Source organism: Anolis sagrei, chromosome 6 (genome assembly GCF_037176765.1).
Source record: "Anolis sagrei isolate rAnoSag1 chromosome 6, rAnoSag1.mat, whole genome shotgun sequence".
Lineage (NCBI taxonomy): Eukaryota > Metazoa > Chordata > Lepidosauria > Squamata > Dactyloidae > Anolis > Anolis sagrei.
The window spans coordinates 44,306,254-44,331,700 of NC_090026.1; the positions used below are offsets into that span (position 1 = coordinate 44,306,254).

The window sequence follows — 25,447 nt, forward strand, 5'->3', positions numbered from 1 at the left end:
TTCCCAACCTTTTTTTTTTTTTTACCAGAGACCACTTTACCAGGGGCCACTCTCCAACATTAGTATCAATTGATTAGAATCAATTTTTGGTCAACTTTAGATTTTGTCTGGTTATTTAGGGCGCTGATTCAGAAAACTGTACTGGATAGACCACATCAGCTCTAGTTTCTGATACGGAACATATGTCATCCAATAGTCACCATCTGCTCACCCACAGAAAATCATATTTAATAATCTAGAGCTGATATGGTCTACTTAATGCAATTTTCTGAATCAGCACCCCAAATAAACCCAGGAACAGGCCTAAAAATGAAGCCTCCAAATTTTTTTTTTGTTTGGCTTGTGTTATTATTCGTAGTAGCAATGGTGAGGCCACAGACCATATTTTAGTTCGTGCAGACCACTGCTCTATACCGAGGGAAAGGCAAGATTTAAAATAAATAAATAAATAAATAAATGTAGAAATAAATTATAACAATGTAAAATGGGCTGGAGGGTTCAGAACATAGGGCAAATAATTACATTTACTAATTTTGTACAGAAACAAATAATAATAGAGTTGACACATGGCTTTCACTCACAGTGTTCCAAACATTGTTGAGATTTCCTCTAGGAAGTGAGGCTAAATATATATTAAAATGGCACATCTTTAGAAATGGAACCCACTAAAAGTCAACCAAAGCAGAAGAAAGTCAAATTGAAATGAAGTTTACAAAAGGAGTTGCCAAGTTCTAAAACAGTTATTAAAACAGAGGAAAATGGTCTCTAGGGTATACTGGGGACACTATTTATTTTATTTTAAAGAATTTTTATTGAGTTCGCACATTGATGGGCTTCGATAAAACAGGAGAAAAATGTCCAATACTATCCAATAATTCAAAAGCCTATTTCAAGGAGAGTCACATATTTTGAACTCCTAAACTGTACTAAAAGGTTTCTAAAGAGCTTGTTCTCCAAAGAAGCAAAATGTTTGAAGGCACAGTCAAGAATACAGAGAGGAGGTATACACTTATATCTGTGTTCCTATATTTGGTCTGCTTACCTTTGGTTTCAGTTCTTCATTTCCAGTCCCATTTTTGTTATCCATACGAGCTGATGAGAAACGGAAAGGATAGTTACACTGTGGTTTCTGGACGGGGTTTTCAAACTCCTGGAAATGGCAAACTGTCTAGGCTGCTACCAGATGAGATCACATCTAGAATTATCCATTAAAAAGTTTTATGTAAATTATCTGGTTCTCTCCCTTATGGATTTTTATTTTGATTGGTGACAAGGGGGTGGGGGATAAATCAGTGGTGAGAAAAAGATGAGATTGTCACCAATGGAGACAATGTCACTTGGGGCCCCCTTCCCATAAAGTTTCTTTTTGAGGCAGGGTAACTGTAGAATAAAAATCTTCAACTGGGAGCAGCCTTATGCTCTATCATATCACATGCAGCTCTCCCTTGCGCTTGTGAGAGCACGCTAATAGGAAAAGACTACTTTTCCTGGAACTATATTCTGCTTTGTAAAATTGCTCTCACTCTTTTGAGCCAAGCTGTAATGCAAATAATAATAATAAGCATGTTGTACCCAAGCCATCTTAAAGGGGGAAGGGAGTATCCAAAAAATACAGCCAGCTGTAGTGGGAAAGACAAAATACTGTGTGTTCCCACCCGACTGGTACTATTTCTGGCAGCTCCTCCAAGTGTTTTGTTTGAACCTCTGTTTGTAGTGTGATGTCAGGAACTGGCAGTGGCAAGACCAATGTGGCCTTTAAGTACTGGAGTAACAAATCCCTTTCACAGCTCCTCGGGATTTCTAAAGATGAGACGAGCAAGAACTTCAGTGCTCTGGCAGCCTTCATTTAGTTCCCTAGAAAAGGAGCAAAGCAGGTATATGGCTTTCCATCTCATTGAACGAAATTTTGTACATTCTCAAAACAAAGAGTTTTGTAGATTGCATAGCTGTGTTGGTCAAAAAAGAACAAAGAAGAATCTGAAGTATATAAAGTGCTTCAAAAGCAGACATCCTCCTACAGAAGGTCACTTTGCCCCCTTTAGGCCAAATCAGTTATCACAACATGTATAATTTTGTTCTAAGAACAAGCAAAATTGCAGAGATTTTACTCTTCTTTTGGAACTTCTTTTTTATCTGTCACATTTCTTGTTCCTAAAAAATATTTTACGTAATACAAGTGATATAGAACAATCTCAATTTTCTACATAGTTTGTGGTTGGGCAACTTTGAAGGCATAAAGGTCAATTTTTGCCAAATACGCTTTCCCCGGAGGCATTCTCACCACAAAATTGGTTAACACACAGGTGAAACAACTATTTGTGTTTTTAACTTGCAACCTAATTTCACAATTTGGTGGCTTGGAGATAATTTCTTTGCATTTTGCCAGCAAAAGTGGAATTTTGTTTTAGCTATTTTGGGGACAACTTCCATTTGATAAGACTGTCATTTTCCAATACAGGCAGTTGTAAAGAATGGTCACAACTGTAGGCAGGTAAATATAAAAAGCCTTATTTCACCTACCTCACGTTATATAAAGAAATATTACAGTGGTACCAGCAAAACCCGCTATTACTGAATTATCACAAATCTGTTTCCCTAGAAAACTGTGAATGCCACACAACAGAAAAAAAATACCCTTGTGCTCTTTACTTTAGAAGCAACCTATATCAGTTTCAGTGCCTTGTCCCATTTACTTCATAAATCCTTTATGATTAGGGTTGCAACTTGTTCGTCATTTTAAAGGATGTCCCTTCTGTAAGAACGAGGAAAATGGAACCATAAAAGACTGGCAGATATTGTTTATTTTCTTAAAAACAGAAAAAAATGTGTGTTTGGACAGGAAAATGAAAAGTCGCATTTTTCACATTGTGAAGTTCCCAGATTTTTATTATATTGTACACTTTTAAAAATGCAAGGGGGTTTTGCATCACCTTTGGGGGCTCATCTAATGGGTATTAAAAGTTGAATTCACCCTGAGTTGATTTTGGGTTGTCTTGGCATTTCTCATTTTCGGTGGGTATCACTGTTGAAACTGGATTAATCTGGTTTTGATGCTTTTTTTTAGTAAAATATGCTTTTTAGTGAAAATCTGGTTTGGATGCTTGAAACTCTGGAGTATCCCATGGCTTTGGGGCAGCGTGGACAGCAGGATCAGGTGAGATTTGCACTGGATCACTGTCCACATGGGACACCTCCACCATTTTCCTTTGCTCATTGCCTTCCTCCTTCTTCCTGGTCACATGGGCACCTCTGCTGATGTCAGCATGAGCACCTGAAACAGTCAGAAACTCACACAGAGCTCTGTAAGAGGTTGGGAGTAACAACAAACACTTAATGTGACAGTGCAGCAGGGCCAGTGCAATCTTGACACTGCTTGAACACGTAAACCCCAACCTTCTGTTGCAGTGTGAATGGCCACTTTCAGGGCCAGTTCGGAACATGTCTACTCCAAACTGGCTCTGGATTTACTGTTCAGTGTAGGCATGAACTAAGTGAAAAAATTTGGTAGCTAAACTTTCACAGATTTAAGTCTTTATGCCTTATGCTAATCTTATGTTACCAACTTTTGTAGGTTGGTAACAAAACATAAATGAGGTGAGCATTAGATGTGGTGGCACATTAAAAATGTAAGCCTGGCTGTGCTCCTTCATCAGGCGAAAGTTGGCAAATGCACCAGCCACAGACGGGCAATGGCTTCTCAACTAAGGCGTCATTCAGGAGACCTTCAAAACCTTGTAAATGAGGACAGGTGGGAAGCTGTGTCCTTTCATCAGGCTGAGGTTGGCATTGGCCAAATGGATGGGTGTGGCTTTCCCTGCTGAACAGCTGCCGGGCATGGGGAAGTCATGCATTACATTTTACAACAAATCTTTGGCAATGACCAGCTTCAAAACTGAGGTGTGCATTACAACCAATGGGGCATTATACTCGAATAAATACAGAAATCCTTTTTAGTGCCTGTCTGCACAGAAGGATTTTTATACAAAAGTTCAAATTAACAGTCAGCATTGTTCAACACACCTGGGCTTGCTCTATAATAAAGTACACAACATTGGCATTATTCAAGAAAAAAATAGAACAAGGATTTCCACAAACAAATAAATGGGGTGAAAAAGCATGGGGTTTGGCATGAGTCAGAAGGAGGTATACATCTCTTGAAGAAATTACACTTCTATGGAGTTACATTGCTCCACAGGAAAACTTAAACTGGATAGTCCAGTTCATAATACACATAGCTGCTTATGTGTAGCAAGTGTACTGTGACATTGTTTGCAGTCATTCATTAAAGACAACCTTTCAGAATATTGAGGTTCAAGTACAATGAGGTTCTTTCCTCATCTTGATATTTTTCATACATTGCAAGCCGGTTGCAAGTAAAAGTTAAACTTTCTCACTGAGTTCCCTCTAGACACTGCAATTTAATTTTTTTTACTTTTATACGTTTTGTTTTGTAGGCCTTCTCAAAATATACATCTGAAAAGCAAACATCTGCAGAGATTATCACTTGAAAAACAACAGCTATGACAATTGTTCATTTGTTCTATATGCAGTGTGAACTCTATGCTGTCTCACATGGGAGGGGAGGGATACCAAACTGGTTTGGCTGAAGAAAGCTGAGAGAGATTTTTAACTAAGCAGCCTCAGGACTGTCCATCCTACTTCTGCAGCCTGCTTTACAGCACTCAATTTTGAAGAGTGGTCCCTCTTTGTAACTGTTCCTACAGCAATACTGTCCAAGAAAGTCCCAAAATTCTGGTTGTTTGATCTATATATTATTTTAAAATAAGTAAATCTAGTAGTTTTAATCTCCAAGAAGTATTGTTCTATATAACTAATGGGTCTCCCCCATTCAAAACCAATCTATCCCAAAATACAATAGAGAGCAATACTTTAGGTAGCTCATAACCATACACTGATGCTGAGAAAATACAGTGTCTCTCTGAGTACTATGAGGATTGCAACTAGAATGAGAGGAAATTGCAGAGTTGGTGACAGATCATGTCATAATGCTTGCTCATCAAGTCTCTGGAGTTCAGCATTTGAATCCTGGTATCTGATTCTTTGACTAAGATTTATAGGTAGTGTTTTCTATTTAGGCTAGGAGTTGAGGCCTAAATTCAGATTTCATATAACCAAAGCATTCTGTCTAACAGTCCTTCCTTTAACTGTATTTGTTCCGTATTTTAATCCTGTCCTATCTCCAAGGATTTCCGGGTATCACATGTGATTTTATTCTAATGACCTGGCTTTTGTAATTGTATGATATTGTATGATCTGTATTTTAATGTATTTTGTATTAATGTATTATGATGTTATTATGTTTACTATATTTGTGTTGAATTTTCTGTTGTTAGCCAGCCTGAGTCCCTCTTCGGAGGTTGAGAAGACCGGGCTATAAAAGCTCTAAACAAACAAACAAATATTCTATGCATTTATATAAGCCAGCATACAATTTTGTCAAACTCCATAGTATCATAGTTTCTTTGTCTAAAACTGGGCATTGTTGTAGTTGTGTACCTTCACGTAATTTCCAACTTATGTTGACCCTAACATGAACCTATTGTGAGATTTTCTTTGCAGAATTTGTTCATAGATGGCTTGTCTTTGCCTTCTTCTGAGGCTGAAAGAATGTGACTTGACCAAGTCACCCTGTGCTTTTCCATGGTCAAGTAGGGAATTGAACTACAGTCACAATCCAATGCTCAAACCACTATAATACGCTGGCTCACCTGTGTAAGCATACCCTAGCAAAATGAATTAGGTTAGTTTTCCCCTCCTCAATATGGCATCCTTTCAAATAATTAAACACAACTAGCAAGTCCCCTCCTAACCTTCTTTTTTCTAAGCTAAACATATTCAGCTCTGTAAGCCATTCTTCATAGGACTTGGCTTCCAGACCTTTCTACCATTTTGCTCATCCTTCTCTGGACATATTCCAGCTTGCCAGTATTTTTCTTGAATTGTAGGGACCAGAACTGGATACAGTGTTATTCCAGGTGATGTCTGACCAATGCAGAAGAGAGTGATACTATTATTCATTTACTCTAGAAGTTGACATATAACATATAAATATCCCTTTGGTTTCTTCTAGGCTTTAGGTGTCTTCTTATGGTTAGGATGCAAAAAACTCTTGGACTCCTTCTTGTCCTTTCTGTCCAATTCTCTGATGCTGACAGAATGGCCATTTCATCTGATTTAATCAGAGGTATAAATGCTAAAGAAGTTCCCAATAAAGGGTTCTTGCTTAACAATGCTTCAGATGAAGCAAAGGGATAAGTGAAAACTGACAGTGATTTCTCCCCTTTGAGTTCTTTGAGATGATCAGGATTTAAAGTTGTCACAATCTCTCTTTGTAAAATATGGACACTTCTGGCATGTTTCATCAGCATTCCCTCACATGATCATGTCCAACAGACAACAGAATCTTTCTTCTCTAGAGATCTTGCTTTAACCAGGCCTTCATGCCATTCATGAGCAGTATTCACTAGCAGCACAGCTGAAGCCAGGGAGCACTCAAAATTGTATCTGTATGTGCCTTCAAGTAACATGTCAACTTATAAAAACCTCATTAATTTCACAGGATTTTCTTAGACAAGAAATATTCAGATGTGATTTGTCAGTTCCTTCCTGAAATATAAGTTAAAATACTTGGAATTAATTGGCGATCTCCTATCAAAGTACTAACCAAGGATGATTCCGCTTAGCTTCCAAGTCCAGACAGGATCTGGCTCTTTCAGGATATTTAGAAGTGCCAAACTAAAATCATGAAGCAAAATAAAAAGATAAATCTAAGAATCCTAGATTCTCACTCAACTGTCAGAAATTCTTTTTTTTAAGTAATCCTTATTGAGTTTTACCAAGTGAGTTTATAAAATTGATGGTTTCAAAACGCAAGGAAAACAAAAGAAAAAAAACAAGACAAAAAAGAGAGAGAAGGGGGTTAGAGGGGGGTGAATGGGTTTTTGAACTTCCACTCTTCTCTATAATGGTATTCAAGAGAGAAAGTAAGAAAATTTTGCCAGGATGTTCCTTTTCCTATTTTCTATTGTCAGTAGTTTTCTGGATTTTTAAATTATTCAATTAAATTATTATTATTATTCTTTTTTCTTCTTCCTTTTTTAATCTGTTCATATTAATATCTTGATATTGTTTTCTTTTATCCATCCCTTGACAGGGGTCCAGTTGGTTACTTTAATATGCATATTTCGTGATCTTGCTAGTATATATGTCAGGTGGTCCATATTCATGATGTCTAGTCTCTTTTCCATCCACTCTTCCTTTGTTGGTATTGTTTTTGTCTCCAGACTCTCGCTAATACGATCCGGGCTGCTGTTATTAAATAGACAAATAATTTATCCGTGTTCTTATCCCAGTCACTATTGGTTAATCCTAAGATATTCTTAATGTAATTAATAATTGGAATAGAGGGAAGAGGAAGTTTTTCAGACTTTATAAAATTAGCAAAATATTTGGCTCTGTCAACAACAGACAAGGGCAATAGCAAGGGTCACTATAGCTCATAATTTCCCACCTGTTCCAGAGTCCAGTCTGAGATCATGTTGGATGTCATTCTGGTAGGGGAGCTCTGTCTGCACATTCTTTCAGTGAATGGGGAAATAGCCTGTGCAGTAGTGTAGTGTATATCTCGACACACAAATGTTTAATCAATACATCTCCAAGCATAATAAGGAATTATGCTGATATAACATCCCAAGAGAATTCTGACCAATGTCTCCTATGTGTCCAAGCTTCATTATTGTAACTTATTTCATTTATTAATTCATTATTTTAAAACCCCACATACAATATAAGGTATATTCTAAAACGAGGTAGAGCATCTCTCATCTGAAATACGGTATTCCCAAATCCTAAACTGCCCACATGGGTGGCTCAGAAAGTGATACTTTTGCTTCCTGATGGTCCACATACACAAACTTAGTTTCATAGATTATAAAAATACTTTCAAGCTATGTGTACAATATGCATATTGAACAAAAATGAATTTAATGTTTAGACTTGGGTCCCATCTCCAAGATATTTTGTCAAATGTGTCTATGCAAACATTGGTATTTCAAAATAAAATCAACAAGAAAAGGATAAATTCCACACTATACAGTTTGGGGATGGAGAATGGTCAAGAAGAGTAGCAGAATACATGCAAGGAAACCATGCAGCTAGTGCTTGAACCCACTCTCAACATCTAAATGAAGAAGCAGCAAAAGCAGCACCACATGAGCTTTTTTTCTCTTCTCGGTTTATCAGTTGAAGCAGAAAGCAAGTAGGATTCAGAGGGAGTTGTGCAAAGTCATTTAATGTTTTTAGCAGCACTTTGCCTTCTTTAAGCAAAATAGCTCATTTCCACGCACGCACCTTTCAGAAGTGGCAACCGACTGCTCTGTTTCTCTGATATACCACTTGCAGTTTTCTTTCCAAAAGTGTTTTCCAAATCTGAGATCTGTGCCGTATCCACTATCTCCCCTTCCAAGGATATGTGGTCGTCTGATAGCTTGCCTACTTCTACCATAGGTTCAAAGCATTTGCTTTCCTTATGTACATTAGCTTCAACTTCAACTTGGTAAAATGACTCAGTGGGATCCTTTTCCGAAATGGCATTTCCTTCTTCTGGTACAAATGGCTTTTTCCCGTCCATGGTATCTTGTTGAGCTGCTTCATCAATGTCCCTGTCTTCATCCTTTCCCTGCCCAAAGACATCTTCTTTCAAAACACCTCTGAAGTAGAGGGAGCCATCAGCTGTTGAAAAATATGCTTTGTGAGCATTCCCTGATTACCAAAGTAAGCAGGGAATATCTCCTGGTAGTCCCAATCCTCTTTTTAAAGATACATCACCTGTTTACAAAATCCTGTACCCACGTTTAAGATGCTGGAAGCATATGGCCTCCAGTGACCACTTTTGCCAATGAGGCCACATAAATTCATTATGAATTCTGAAGACAGCCTCCTCAGCTACACAGAACCCTCTGTACCCATCTGGCATCTTTTGCATGGTAGCTATGGAAGACTGTTCTTTTAGCTTTGTCTACAGAGTTTTCATGACAAAGTAAGGAAAACACTACTTTTATATCTCTAGTCTGTGAATGTTCCACAGAAGAGGAAAAATTAGTGGCATCTTAAGGCTGCTATGTTCTGCTTTAGATATTTTATAACCTCCCAGGAAATCTAAATTTGTGGCAATATGTTTTGAATCTTTCATTTCAATCTTCGCTACAGTAATGGGATGTTCAGCTGCTTTGACTTTAATAAGAAGCATATTAAAGATGGCAGTATATTAGTATGTATACATCAATATGAAATGATTTTGGAATGCTTACAAAACATGTGAGAGAGGATTATTAAAGAAGCAAAAAGTAGTAGCACAACACCATTTGCTGGGGGGGGGGGGGGATCCAAATTTGATGTGCCCAACTGCACTTCTCAAGATACTGGAACACAGACTCAAGAATTTATCTTATCACAAGGGACATCAAGTGTTACAGAGTAACAAAGATCAATACCCAAAGTATCCATAAAGCTAATGCCCTTTGATTACTACTAATATATATCTATATAAAACACCTGTATGGTTACAATCTTATCAGATACGCAAACTGACTTGGCGTGTTGGAACAGAATGTCTCTGATTATAGTGAGAGCTAACAGAAGATAGTCTAGGATAAACAAAACATTTATGGATCTCCAAAATGAAACTATGGCCTCTTCCGCACAGCTGGGAAAAAAACCTCACATTATCTGCTTTGAACTGGAATATATGGCAGTGTGAACTCAGACAACCCAGTTCAAAGCAGAAATTGTGAGATTTTCTGCCTTGATATTCTGGGTTATATGGCTGTGTGGAAGAGTCCTATAAAGAACAGGAATGAAATCTGGGACATTTTAATATGTCTGGGTCAGGCATGTAGCCGGGGGGGGGGGGGCTTGAGGGGCTTGAGCGCCCCCCCCCCCAACATTCTCAGGGTGGTCCACATGTTTATTCATATCACGATCTGATCACCATGCTCAAAATATCCCATATGCATGGGGCTATTGGGATAATGACACAAAAGGTTTGCTAGGGGAGATCCTCACCCCCCCCCCCTTTGACTCAAACTCACCCCCCCCCCCAATCAAACTCAGCACCCCCCGAATCAAAATCCTGGCTACTGGCCTGATCTGGGTGTATCCTCAGTTCGGTAAGGATGGGTGACTTTTTCTCATTTTTTGTTCTTTTTCTCTTGGCAATTTTTTTGCGACTCCACTATTCTTAATTTAGGGTATTTTCATATTTTCACATTAGCTATGTAAACTACTACTCTCTAAAAACCTTTAGCAAAAGCTATCCTTATTTGGTTTTGTCTATGATTTTACCTTTTCTGCTATGTCTGAATAGTCTAGAAGCTCAGTATAGAGAATCAGGTGGTTCAATTAAATTCCCATGATCAAAGGACTCTTTGGTAGAAGCCAGAAATAAATAAAAGTTTAATAAAGAAATGTGTTGGCAGTGCTTAGGACTATTGGAGGAGAGACTTGGATAGCTGGTTTCCTCCCCTCCTCTCCCTCTTACAGAATAGGCTATGGCCCCTACTGTCACACTTCCAGAATCCTCCTCCAGGAATGAGAGAACACCCTAACCCTAACCCTTGTTTCCACTATAATATATCACAGCTTCAGTGCCAAGTGCTAAGTTTCTGTTTATTTCTGCAATCACATTTCTAACCAAGAGCTTAATATTATTTTCATATTAACCATGGTGCAGCACACAGCACTGAAGACAAAACTGCCTTACTCAAGAGGTAAAAATATAGTTGCTCTCTTTAAAAATGAAAATGTTGGAGGAGTCAACAAATGGGTAGTAATAAATATGACTGTTCATATTTGTGAGTTGCACTGGAACACATATAATAGTACCCCAATCTTATGAAAACTTCCATTCTTACCCAGTTAAATTGTATTGCAGAATGTACAATTTTTACAATCTGCAAATCAGCAACTGTGCTTACCTTGAGCATCCCCAGCAGCATGGTCCTCATGGTTAGGAGTAGAGACTATGCCTGCTTCCTCAGCTACATTTTTCCAAGGTGAGGATGGGAAAATGGTTTTAATATCAAATGGAACACAAAACAAATGTCTCTAATCCTTCTATAATTTTCCAAATGCTATATGAATACATATTAAGAACATATATTGCACACTTAATGATACAAGTACATCGCTATGTATTTATATACAATATTAAGTGTGTCGGAACATTAAAATGATGGTGAGATTAAACAGTGATAAACATCCACACTGAAATGATCAGCAGCAAATTGCTCTTGAATCATATTCAGTTATGAAATATGTTAGACACACACAAAGGCATGTAGAAGCATTTCCTTTTTTTTTTTTACATAAAACACATCTGGCAAAATGTTTTTTCAAACAAATGCAAGAAATTTCATCCCCTAAAGGAGGAGTTGATTAAACCCCATCAAATTAATGAGCCCAGGCATGCCTAACATTTGGTTATATCCAGAGGGTTCAGATGAACACATTTCATTTAGACCTAAATTTTGGCTTTAAGCTGAGAAACACAAGGTAATACAGTGGTGTTCCTCTTAACTAATTGTACTGGAGACAAATTACGGTAGTCATTTCCTCCCCTGCCCCCTTTCACTGACTATAATGTCTCTTTGTAGCCTTTATTGTACGTAACCACCACTCACCCTATAAGTTATTATAATGATGTAGCTGTCAATTGAATGTTGCTTTAAGTAAGGTATAACTGACAATGCTCAGTTCTGATTTTTAACATGAGGACTCTTACTAGGAGTTGCTCTTACAATAAGTTTGAACTGTCTTGAGGTGCTTCCAGATGGATAGCTCCTAGCACTATTAATCAAAAGACACTGATAAGCTATTTCATCTTTCTCTCTTTTCTCTTCATACATTGTTTTAAATAAGAGAAAAGATGGAATACATACTGTGAACATACAAATGGAAGAAAACATCTTCTACCTCCTCCATAAAATTCTGTGAATGGTGAAGGTTAATTGCACCATGAAATAATATGGAATAATCTCCCTTATCCCAAATATTTAATGGATCTGTTACTCCAATCAGGAGAGGGGGATGTATCTTCGAGCCAGGGACTTGACAAAAAATAATTACTGTTTCCTACAGGCTGGAGACATATTCCTTAATGGTCTGGAAATCTCCCAATTCCCAAACATCTTAATGTATGAGACCAACTAGAGTCTGTGGAAAGGGAAGACAAACAGTCTGCAGAAGATCTTGATGTTGACATGCTGGAATGTGTCCAGAAAAAGGCAACTAAAATGATCAAGCGTCTGGAGAACAAGCCCTATGTCAAGCAGCTTAAAGAGCTGGGAGTGTTTAGCTTGCAGAAGAAAAGGCTGAGAGGAGACATGATAGCCATGTATAAATATGTGAGGGGAAGGTATAGGGAGGAGGGAGCAAGCTTGTTTTCTGCTGCCCTGGAGACTAGGACACAGAACAATGGCTTCAAACTTCAGGAAGGGAGATTCACCTGAACATTACGAAGAACTTTCTAACTGTGGGAGCTGTTCAGCAATGGAAATCTCTGTCCCAGAGTGTGTTGGAGGCTCCGTCTTAGGAGGATTTTAAACAAAAGGTGGATGGCCATCTGTCAGGGATGCTTTGAATGCTATGTTCTTGCTTCTTGGCAGCAGGTTGGACTGGATGGCCTATGAGGTCTCTTCCAACTCTATGATTCTATGATCTAAATTAGGCATGGGCAATCCATGGTTCTAAATGGTTCTGAAGTTCTTACAAAACTAGGGGGGCACTAGTGCTTTACTTCTACAGTGTTGCTAAAGTTTTGGTGGTGAAAATTTCAGAACTCTAACATATCTGTCAAAATTTCATTATTATTTTGTGATTGGTGATTTTTATGATGGAAACAATTAGGAACTAGGTTCTTGTGGGTTTTTTCGGGCTATAGAGCCATGTTCTAGAGGCATTTCTCCTGACGTTTCGCCTGCATCTATGGCAAGCATCCTCAGAGGTAGAGGTCTGATTAGGAACTGCCATTTATAATGAAATTTTGCAAGTTTTGTTAGAGTTCTGAAATTCTCACCACCAGAACTTTAGCAACACTGTAGAAGCAAAGCACCAGCGCTCCCTAGTTTTGTAAGTACTTTAGAACTATTTAGAACCATGGATTGCCCATGCCTAATCTAACATAAAGAAAACACTGAGTTTGGCTTGAAAGCTGTGTACATTCATCTATAAACTCAAACATCGGATGGTTTTCCAACTCTGTGTAGGTCCAGTATGCCCTGCTTCCATTTTTTTAAAATGGAAAGACCAATTGCTTACCTTTAATTGACACGTGAGTGATCTGCACCTGCACAAAGGAACATCTCAAAAATCTAGATTTTTTGAGTCAAATCCATCAATTATTCACTCCCTTGGAAGTACAGTGCACAACTACTATTGGTAGATAAGATGTCACACAGGACATGTGCCTGAGAGGTATGTAAGTGCCCTTTCACTCCTTTCCTTTTGATCTCCAGGTCCTATCAGAGCCTACAGTGGGAAGTAGATCAGTCTGTGTAATTGCACAGAAAAGTGCTTGAAAAAGTAGCTACAAATAAGCAACTTTTTTCAGGGTCTCAGAGTAGCAATATATCTGAGATGTTACCAAGTTCAACTACCTAGAAGAAGGCAAACTTTGCAGGACCACTTCAAACAAATCAAAAATGCGTCTCCTCTGGCTGAACCAATATGATCAAAGGTCTAGAAACCAAACCTTACGAGGAATGACTTAGAAAACTGTGTATGTTTAGACGAAAAAGACTGAGAGGTGACTTGATAGCTATCATTAAATATCTAAAGGGATGTCATCTAGAAGATGGGCAATCTTGTTTTCTGCTGTTCTAGAGAACAGAACACAAACCAATGGATTCAAATTACAAGAAAAGAGATTACACCTAAACATTAGGAATACCCTTTTTAAAAGGAATGAGCTGTTCAACAGTAGAACAGACTGACTTGCAGGTTGGTGGACTCTCCATCTTAGGTCTTTAAACAGAGGTGGGATGGGGTATCTTTCCAGATTGCTTTAGTTGTATATTCCCAAATGGCAGAGGATTGGACTACATGGCCCCTTTAATCCCTTCCAACTCTAAGTTTCTCTGAAATAGCCTTGCTGAAAGTAAAAACAAAGTCGGGAGAAGGCCCTTTAATTAGTGAAAGGGAATGAAGTCTTGCCAACCAAGCCCACAATTCAACAATATAAACTGTCTAATGGGGAAAAGCTTGAGTAGATCCATTCATATTTAAGTGTTTGTGTGTGTATGTGGTGGGGGTGGGGGTGGGGGGAAGATTTCCCTGCTATGAATAAGATTGGATACAATTTTCATAGGACAATACAAATCTGCATTTTAATGTCCCTTATACCATATGAAGAGCTGAGGAATAAAGGATAATCTTAAAAGATGGCATGCTAGTCTAACAGAATGCCAGAGCAAGATATATTTATGTTTTTCCTGGAATTAAGGTAAGAGACAGGCAATTTTTAGTTCAAGAGGAAATCTGGGAGCAACTTTGGCATACAGAAAAATGGAGAACAGTAACACCATGCCACCATGGAAGCGTAAATAAGAAAGATCAGAGCTCTAAGCACACTGAATGGCTAGAAGATCAAGAAGTGTGAATCACAGATAGTTTTTGGTTCAAAAGAATATTAAGACAATCTCTACTGATAAATGAGAGGACAAGTCAGGGGTGAAAACTACTGAAGCCAACAGAAAGGTGGCAAACCAAGAGGTGGAGGAAAATGGGATCAATTAGTGGAGTGCCATGTAAAATTAGTCACCAAAGGTAGTTTGAGGCTAGCAATCTGAGAAGGGTGAAGATCAAGACCTACTGTAATGCTAGCTCAACAGATATTAGATGGGATGACAATCAATTTACTACATAAGAAACTTAATACTTCCATTTGGCAGCATAGGGCAAGGTTCTTGGAACTGTACATTGCATCACAGATTGAGAAAAGGAAGGGCAACTAAGGACAAATCCCTCAAGCTACTGGATATGCTATGTGGAGGCTGTGATGTAAAACAGCTCCCCATTCCCTCATTCTTTGAGATACGGCCTTCCACAGAAGGATATGCCCCAAGCCAGATTATCAATTTGATAAATTGGAGTTGACAAGACCAATTCTGCTGATTAGTAAGCAATCCATTTAATACATGGTAAAATAACTGAGAATTTCAGAAAACAAAGATAAAATTCTGTGTTTGTGTAAAGCAAGCTGGATTCCCTACAAAAAAGTTGTTCGAATCCAGACACCAAAATTTAGAAAAATGAGAGTATGTTGAAAGTTGAAGAGCAGGTTTGACTATCTTTGCATTTTTTTTTTAGACAAATGGAAGTCACAACTGGAGAAACCCTACCTGGAGTTTAATAAGATTGGAACTATTATGTCAACCATGCCACAAAACATCTAGGTTCAGAAGAACCAAATACAAAGACTTAAACAGACAGGGAAAATGTTTATTATTTTTCATTTCCAAAGACTGAAAAACATATTTACTGTTTTTCTTTAACCTATTAGGATATTTTTGAAAATAGACTTTCCAGTGCACCTGGAGTGTCAGACCAGAACCATTACTTCTAGTGTGTAACCAAAATGGCACTGAATCATCTTGCTGGGGCGCATGAGGAGCTGCAGCAACATGGGAAATAATAATGACTCCCATGGACAATCACCAAAGAACTGCGTGACCCTGTTTTTCTGTGAAGGACCAAGAATGGCCCCAATGGATCAGAGATATCTGATCAGAGTGGAAAAAAACCTGGCTAAAAATCCTGCATAATATATAAATGTGAATATTATTCATACAAACTCATGTGTGCTATGCTCATCATCAATCACTACTGACCTGCGGAAAAGGAGCCCTGAATAACTACCACCACCCCACCTTTTTGGTACTATATCTATCTCAGGAACCTCACCTGTGGTTCCCTCAAGTATCTCGGCATGCTGCCGAGCTGCAGTCCGATCCTCATGTGCTCTATCCTCCACTAGTGGAGCAGTGGCCTCTGAAACAAAGAAGCAAAGGGAGGCAACTTTCAGCTAAGAGAAATGCAAATCCACATTCTTTGGACATCAGTTGCTTTAAGAGAATGGAAGAATATCCAGTTGTAAGAGGCTGCGATGACAAAGGAGCCATGCACCAGGCTTTCTCCAGACAAGCCAAGAATGGAGTTGGAAACCACATGCAAGTGTTAATTCAAACCTAAAATATGTCTGGATATAAATAATTATTTCTCAAAACTATACAGATGAACTTATAGTTTGCACTTGAATCTTATATCTAAGCTTATACATATGCTACTACAAAAGTTAGAACCTCTCTCTCTCCACTGTCAGGTTAATTTCCAAACATTTTAACAGGCAGATTTATTATTAAGGACTCATCTTACGCTCCTCGCAGACTGAGTACTTAAATTAAGCCTTAGAAAATGTGACACAAAAGCATAATATGCATGTGTGCCAGAATTGTTGTCCATCTTCAGAGCAGAAGGTTGATCAATTGGTCAATTGGTCTGAAGACAAAAGTTAAGACAGGTTTAATCAGAAATAGTATCAGCTGGTTTAGGGAAGTGAGTTCTATAGACGTCTAGAGCTACTACTCTTGGCTACATACAATTTAGAATGTACAACTGAATTGTGTAAATGTAAATGGCAATAGACAAAACATAGACAAAGACAGTCAATGAGATAGACAAAGGGAGGACATACATATAATATGGCTCCTGAGTTTTGATCTCTATCTTTATAGCTGAAAAAAATATTCTAGGCTCAGAAGAACTGAGTAGCTGTTGAGTAGAGGGCTCCTGTTGCTTATCACCCTCCCCTCCAAAGATGGGACATAAATACACTGTTTTTCCTTTAGCTTATACTTTTTAAAGTATTTTTTCATTATTTAAGTAGATTTCCCTATGCAACTGATATCAAAAGTCTACAATACCTAAGTGTCCCAAAACATATTCTTCTTTGACCCACTTCCAAGGATACTGTTGCACATGAAACAGAGCTGGCTTCTGCTTTGTGTATTATTCTCACTTGGTATTTGTTACCAGAATTATTTGTAGTTGATTGTCCACAAAAAAATATTTAGAGTTCCTTACCTTATGACAAGAGAGATTCTTCAAGATGCCAGACAAGATGGTAACCAGGTTTCATAGATATCAGTGTGTCCAAAATAAAATGTAACAGAACAATTGCTTCCAAGTCAAGAATATTTTTAAGATACATTCCCAGCCGTACTGTGGTTGTGTGAAACCACAGACATGACTGAATGGTCTCAGCATACTTGTTTTGGAGGACCCAGGGATTCCTAGAGTGGTAACCTATCTAGGAATTTGCAAAATGTTCCAACACAACTCAATGGTAACTTCCAGGGGAGATAGACTGTAGAAATGTCGAAAGGACCTAGCAAATTTCTAGAAAGACAATTTTCCTTCCAGGCCAAGGTTACTGAAACCATGGATATGAATTTCACAGTTACAGAGGTTTCTTCGTGTATTTGCCACACAAGAGCACTTCCAGCCCAAATGAGAAAAGAATTTAATGCTCACAAACTCTAAAGGCATGTTGAATTTAATATATTTGTTAGTCAAACTTACTTAATGTATTTCAATGGTTTTTATGAGGTAACTGCAAAGGAACAAGGGCACAAGCAATGGTAGCACTAGTAAACAATAACAAAATCTATTACCTTTGTACAGACAGCCCCCAAGTTACAAATATTCGATTTGCAAATTAGTCATATTAAGAACTGGGGTGAGATTACAGAAAGTGAGAGATATCTACCCCTGGGAAGGGAAATTCACTCCTGAAATAATTATCATGGGGAAAAGGTGTCTCAGCTGAAACTTTATCACCAATCCATATTTCCAAATATTTCAAAATCCAATTATCATAGGGACAGGAAGTGAGGTTAAATCTTCTGAACTAGGGCATAGACAGCAAAACAAACAACACAGGGGTGTTAATCCTTCCCTGTGCAAGCCAAAGCTTATATCTATCTATCTATCTATCTATCTATCTGCCTGGTAGATTATAATGTGTTATTTCAGACCACTTCAAAGAAGTATATAGTCTTAATTATGTAAGTAAACTTTTAAAATAGTCACCCAGCTCATCACTTCGAGATGACCCAGGAAGGAAAGCTTTATGAGTTGTGTTTTGGATCATAAGTGACTGCTGTATTTCTTTCTTTTTCTTTTTTTGTAACTATGTGAGATTTGACAGATCACTTATTTTGAAGGTTGCTTGCAATATAAATCTGTTTTTCTGATGCCTTCCATGTTTTTCAGATGTTCATTGCGTAGATGATGTAGGACTGAAGTGAGCAAAATAAGTTTCCATTTGACAATGACTGCAGGAAAACCTATACTGTAGATGGGATCCTAAAATAATGTATGCAGTGCATTTATTTTCTATATTGGGCTGGAAAGTCTCTCTTAATGAACAGAAGATCTCTATTTAATCATTTTCTAAAGCCATACTTTTTTTTAATTATACTCCAGGAAATCCAGAATTAAAAAGAGAATGTGAATATTTAACATACAACGGCGAGCGTTGACCATAGAATAACATGGGATGCGGGTGGGAAGTACAGATTCCTAGAGAGAACATTTTAATCAAATCTGTGGATAATCAAATCCACAAAAGTCAAACCTGCAAATATGGAGGTTGACTATACTACTAAAAAGTCTGATGGTGTTTTTGGTGCACTTCTAACAGACATGCAGTGCTGGCTGCTATAAATGTCAAAGAGAGAGAGCTCCCACCTTCCACAGTTGGGGTACTTTTAGCATCAGATGCATCAGACCCTGGTTCATCAGATCCATCATCAACTGGTATATGGAGGGGAGAGCCTGGAAATACACATATTTAGCACTCAGCATAAGGAGCTTAGCTTTGGAATATTGGCCCATTGACTATGCAAAAGGTCCTTTAATTTAAAGCCTGCTCACCCCCCTATTGTAAAGTGCAGGCATGCATTTGTGATTACTGGCGGGAAGTAATGACAGATATTAGTAAAAGTTGGCAGTGAGAGAAAGTGCCAGATACAAGGTTCAGTGGCAGCAACTGAACAGCTGAATTGCGAAGCGAGTAAGAGTAACTGATCTGCAAAATGCATCTATCAACAATTTTTTTAAAAGGAAAGCATTCGATAAGGAAGTGCAAAAAGTAAGACATATCTGAGCCTTTAAAATTTTGTGAAAATGCAACTGACTAAAAAAAAAAGGGAGGGGTGTTTGTAAAAAGTTCAAAAATGTGTGGAACTAAGTAATGTGGAAGGGGAGATATGGACAATTTGGAGGACCCTTCTAAGCCCAGGAAATAATGTGTCTTTGAGACTATTTATTATTTCCCTTTTTTTAATTTATTATTTCCAGCATGATAGGAAAAAGATCTATGTGCAGGCTATATGATTTGCACAGGATTTTCTCCCCTTGATTGTCAGTCAAGGATAAAAAACAAATGTTGGAAGTAGCCAGGAACTACAGTTATGGGTTGAATAGCAGAAACAGTCAGGCTGCTGTTGCAACTAAAAATTGTTCTGTTTACCAAACTTTCAGATAAGAGAATAAGAAAAACCAATTTCCACAGAAATAAAATAAAAGTCACTTGTCTATAAGCAAAGTATTTATAGAGTGGTTCTGAAAAGTCATATTAAACCAGTGATATACATGCATTCATGTGGGCCAAATCACACGAAACAGTTGGTAATATTGATTGCCATCTAACCCTTCCACTTGTTTGGATGGCAGGAACATTTCAGAGAAGCTTATCCTTTTCGATGAAAAGCCCGCAAAGGTATATTGGAATGAAACTAGAAATCATCTTAGGCAGAAGATACACATCGGATCTAAGGACATCTTATCCTTGTGACAGACCAGATACAGCTGATCTGTAAAGGGCCCTCACTTCACTAGTTCTTCTCAATGTGGATTTAGTTACAAAGAAGGCAACATTTAGAAAGTTCAGAGATACGGGCACCCGAAGTTCAAACTGGGAAAGAAGTTTCAAGCTGTATGCATTTGGCTGAAGACTGATGTTGAAGACTGCATAAAAATCTCTTCTGACAATGAGAAGACAGACACAGCTGTCTTAAATGGAACTAAAAATACAGGAATCACTACGAAGCAGAACTGGACAGAGGAAAAGAAGAAACGTTGACACAGAGTAAAAGAAGGAAGGATAAAACATTGAAAACAGAATAGGATTTCAGATTGGAAACTTGGTTTTTTTACATATACTCAGAATCATTTCCATTTCCATATGAGGACCTAGTTAGGTGTTTCCCAAGTGTCCCTAAACCTGAGACAACAATTTCAAATGCTTCCTCCACTGTTGCATTTGCACTCCAGTCAGAATGACATGCACATGAAGTGTTCTGATATGTTAACTCTGGACAGTGTGTGCTGCTGTAGTAGAAACAGATAATAAAACCAGTCAGGGCAGATGAAGTAGTCTCAAACCTGTGGCTTGCATGGTAAAGGAGAGCACCCGATCAATACTATTTCGCTCTTAGAGGTTCTGAAACAGCTTCTGTGCAGGAACAAAACTCCCCCATGTGAATAACTGAAAACATAAAAAATACTCAGGGTTTTGCATGGTGTCTCTTCTTCTAAATTCATAAATGTGGAGTTTGGAAGAAACAATGAAGTGATACCAAATTATTGATGGTGATTGGGAAAAGACTAGATTAGAAAAAGCTCCAAAACCATCTCCCCAAACCATGGGACAGAGAGACTATACATTAAAATGGCAAAATAAAATTCAATCTGAGTAAGAGTACAGTGATATCCATTTGGGCAAAAAATAATGATTGAAAGGAATGAGCAGAAGGATAGAGTTGAGCTCATGTCCTTATTGTGGCCTTTACACAAGTTGGTCATTTGGGAAAAGGAATACTAGAATTGATAGTCATTTGGTGTAATCCAGGTGGCTTTTCTTTAATCTTTATTCATAGAAGCCTTATCAAAGGAGGTCTCATTTCCATGTGAGGCACTTGGTAAATGAATGGACCTCTAGCTCAGTGTGGAAGAATGTATACCATACATGTGAAAGCTCTCTTGGAGAACTATTCAAAACAGAATATTGGACTAAATGTATCAGTGGTTTGATTGGATGTAGAACAGTTTCATATACTCTCTATATCTTACAAAGATATTCTTGTGCTGCTGAAAGATTACTCATGAAAGCAAGGATTAACAATATGTCATGCATACATTTTATGTGTCTGTGTTTATAATGATATATATATATAAAATGTGTTTGCATTTTTGTCTATAAATTAATAATTTATTGTAACACATAGATAATCAAATTCAACAATAACTACAATGAAGATATTAAATTATAGCAATATTTCTTCTGAAAGCATAATTTTGAGGGCTTGCTCCTTACAGTAAATAAGAGAGAAAAGGAATTATGCTGAATAATAGCCATAGTAATGAATAAGTTATTGAAAGACTGACCACCTCACTGTTTGTAAAATCTTTCCAGGGTTTCCAATGAAAAATTTGCTGCAAAGACAAAAAATGTCATTCCCCACATTCCTTGTTTCGGAATAGAATCAGACTTCTGGAAGCGTAATTCTAATTGGAAACAAGGTGTATGGAAAGTATAGTTCTTATTTAATGAAAAAGTAGTGTTGTTTTCTTCTTCAAAGCAGCAATACAGCATTGCACACTTGGCAGTAGGGACATGTCTCAACTCAGCTCCTGGAAGTTGTCCATTGTTACACTAAAACTTCTGGAACAATGCCACCAAACAAAAAAAAACAAAACCCTCACCCGCAAGCACATTAGAGTAGGATATAACTTTAAAAGCCATATTTGGAATTGCAATAAGTATTGAGCTAGCCATTGATAGAATAATGAAGTACAATTATTGTATTTTTCTGTCCATCTCTAGCACTTGACAACAACTTTCTCTTCACGTTGGGTTACTGAATTATTTGGGCAAATTATGACTATGCTCTATTTAGAATTGACTTGGAATTTGCTACTTATCTCTGCTGAATTTAATTCCGAGTATGTACAAACCCACTGTGATGTATTAGAGAAAAATGTCTCATTCACCTTCACACAGTAAACAGAGCTGACCTAGATATTGCGTTTTAACTATGTTGTAACCCACCTTAAGCCACACAGAGAAGCCGGTAAAGAATAAAACAATATTATTGTTACTGTTGTTGTTGTTTGTTGTTATTATTTGAGGCCTCTGTTGTATAGATTACAGAGAACGCAGAGGAAAATAATGTTAAACACACAGGTGCACACTTAAAGAGGCAACACGTGACATCTGGATTTTTAAAATACTTTGAAGTTTCACAAAAATTACAGGAGCACTGGTTAAAAAATTAAATAGACTTCCTTAATGCACATTTTTAGCATATTGGTTTGTAATTACAAAATCAGGCACTGAAATTAAACAAAAATATTGTGTTGATACAGAAGAAGAAGAAGAAATACAGTATTGGCAATGTGTTTATTAGGAGTAAGCAGAGCAACAAAAATTCCTGGTAAATGAAAAAACAAATGTCATGAATTTTAAATACACACACACATACCTCACACATTAAGGACTTTACCCAATTTCAACACCAATCAGAGTAATTAAAGTGAGATGTAATCAAAAAGCTATTGTCTGACAAGTTTGTCCTTTTTCCTAATGATGCTCCTTCTTCTCATTTCTCCTAATAAAACTTGCAAACACTTTAAAAATAAGTCTACCTTGTTTAAAATTTGACTCAGTGTGAGCGATGATGAAGCAACTGTTGAAAAGTGACAGCAAAAAATGTAGTTCAGTGGGTTTAGTTTTTGATATGCAATAGATATGCTAAAATGCTTAAATCACAACATACATAATACATTATTGCCATTTTCAAAATGATTATGTCTTTGGCCGCAGGTTAAATTTTAACGATGCTCAATGTTAAATAAAAATTCATGTCCTGTTTTATATCCAAATTGATTCTGCTGCATCAAGAAGAGAATCAGAAAGAGTACTGATAAGAACAGTCAATTGTCTGGATCACACATCATATCCCCAGTTTGCTTAATCACACTGCCTTTGCCTTCTTTCCCTTAAAGCACAGTTCTCAGTCATATCCAAACTGGTGAAGTACATTTAATGGCAATGTAATACCTAGGACTTTAAGCCACTGTGGTTTAAGGAATTTCCACATTTCAGACGTCACCGATCTGTAGATTAACCAATCAGGATCAGTGTACCAAAGACAGTGAATGGGATGAAAGGCACAGCGGCCCTGATGCTTGTTCCTAGTTTGCTAATCTATAATATAGCAAAAAGGGAATGTTATGTCTGATCAAGGCCAGTAGGACACTGACGCAGCTTTAAAAACAAGTACTATTGAGACACTTCAGAGGCAAATGGCTTTCTACACTTCTTTTTACAACTGGCTACATATTTTAATGAGGCTCGTCAAGAGCTGAACCATAATTATGAGTTATTCCTACAGAACAAAATATAAATTATTAGTCACTGGAATACATATTATATTCATGATTTGTCTACCAATCCAGTAATGAGAGTCCATTGGGCATTCTATTTCATTTGCTCTCCTTGAGCTAATTTGATTTGTCCTTGGCATGTACATATTTTATCTATCTGCTTTCTCAGTTTATGACATGAAGTAGACTGGGCCTCCGAAACCTCATGAAGCAATACACAAGGCAGTCTCCCAGATATGCACTTGTTTTTCTTCTTCATGCTGCAACAGGCTAACACAATTACTCTTCAAGAATATAAAGTCATCTTTACTGTCACTTTTCCAATAACAGACATAGCTTTTAAGTGACAAAGCTCCAAAGCAGGATGCATTGAACGACTGAACGCAAAGCATGGGCAGCGAGTGACATAAACATGCACCATGTCGGCTGTGACTAAGATTCGTAACTAACCTTTCCTCAACCCATTTACGCTTGAAGGCTCCATCCCCTCAGACAGCTTGTCTCCATTCTTTTTGAACTGTGTGTCACCATCCTGCTGGATTCCACCCTGCGGAAGAAGCTCCTTCCTGTCTCCCACCTGAAAAGGCTCACCTGTCTGGTTCCACCTAGCTTGGCTCACCAAATGGTCATCTGTCATATTGAAGTCCTTATGCTGGTCGGCCATGCTGTCACAAAGGTTATCTAGAAGAGAGTAGATTGCCATCATTAGATAAAAATATTTTTAAAATTCTCCTGTTAAGTTGCAACAAATGATTTTCATACATATTTTTGACTACATATTCCATCCAAACAAATGGAATTAAGTATTTAAGATCAACCTCCCTTGTTGTAGAAATCCATATGAAAATATCTGGAATTTATAAAGTCTCCTTCAGCCACTATTATTTTAACTAACAAACATATTTACACTCAGTTTAATTCTTTTCCATGACAGATTACAAAAACCATCTGAATGAAAAGTCTACATGATAAAAAGTTGCTCAAGGTCTTGCACCAAGAGATGAGGAGCATTTGAAACCTTGTCCCAACACATTGTGATGAATTTTTTGAGATCTAGATCCAGGAGAAAATACTTTTGCAAGAAGAAAGAAAAGAACATTCTAAGAAGTCCAAACTAATCCCTTAACAGCTGTTTTCCCTCAGCGTCTTTACATTAGTGGTTCTAATGATTATGAGCAAGTCATTGAAGGAGTACTTACTCCCACACAAAACTGTCCTTATTTTAAGATCAAATTAAAAGGCCCTTGTCTAAGACCCCACTCTTTCTAATGTGAAATAAACAGTGATTAGGGAAAGGAAATTTTCTGTTAGAAAATTCTGGCAATAAAGTACTCTTCACAGCGAGGTTTAGATGGCACTGAACTGTAAAATGTTTTAATGTTTTTTTTAATGATGCAGTTTTATTTACTTTACTTGAGAACTCTCCCAGTATTTCTGTTTGAGCTGTTTCAAGACACAGGTGGGCAAAATGTGGACCTTCAATAGTTCCCAGATTGCAGCTCTAAGCAACCCTCACCATTGGCCATGGTGGCTAGACCTGATGGGAATTGCAATTCAACAAAATACCTAGTGGCTAAATGTTTTCTCACTCATTTTAAAACATAAGCTATTCTAGTAGTCATTGGACAGAGTGTAAATTTTCATAAATTAATCTATTAGCTGTCAACTGGATATGGCATGGTATTATGAAATAGGATAGTTTTCCCCACTTTCAGTCTACAGTGATACACCTCAGCAAGACACTATATATCAGGAAATGTATTCATCTACTAATTCAGCATATCCCCAGGGTCCTTTTTCTATTTTTATTTTTGCTATTATTTATACTACCTCTGCGCCCAAGTGCATTGTTTATATAATTAAAAATATGTCTGAAATCATATACAAAAATATTTGACAATCAGAATATAGGCTTTCCAGA

At 37.5% G+C, this 25,447-nt stretch overlaps 1 protein-coding gene across 29 annotated transcripts in view; it reads right to left on the reverse strand.

The window, feature by feature from the left end:
- MAPT (microtubule associated protein tau) overlaps window positions 1–25,447 on the reverse strand; it is a 93,854-nt gene that overhangs the window by 46,955 nt on the left and 21,452 nt on the right. For 12 of the 29 annotated variants that reach the window (XM_067470062.1, XM_067470057.1, XM_067470059.1 and 9 more), the window contains exons 2-7: window positions 23,977–24,207; window positions 18,826–18,912; window positions 15,979–16,065; window positions 10,995–11,057; window positions 8,371–8,751; window positions 1,043–1,092 (exon numbers count right to left, since the gene is read on the reverse strand). In XM_067470062.1, the coding sequence (XP_067326163.1) occupies window positions 1,043–1,092; window positions 8,371–8,751; window positions 10,995–11,057; window positions 15,979–16,065; window positions 18,826–18,912; window positions 23,977–24,190 (882 nt within the window). In that variant the 5' untranslated portion in view covers window positions 24,191–24,207. The remainder of the gene's footprint in view (window positions 1–1,042; window positions 1,093–8,370; window positions 8,752–10,994; window positions 11,058–15,978; window positions 16,066–18,825; window positions 18,913–23,976; window positions 24,208–25,447) is intronic. The other 17 variants (XM_067470063.1, XM_060781120.2, XM_067470069.1 and 14 more) reach the window with 8 other exon arrangements.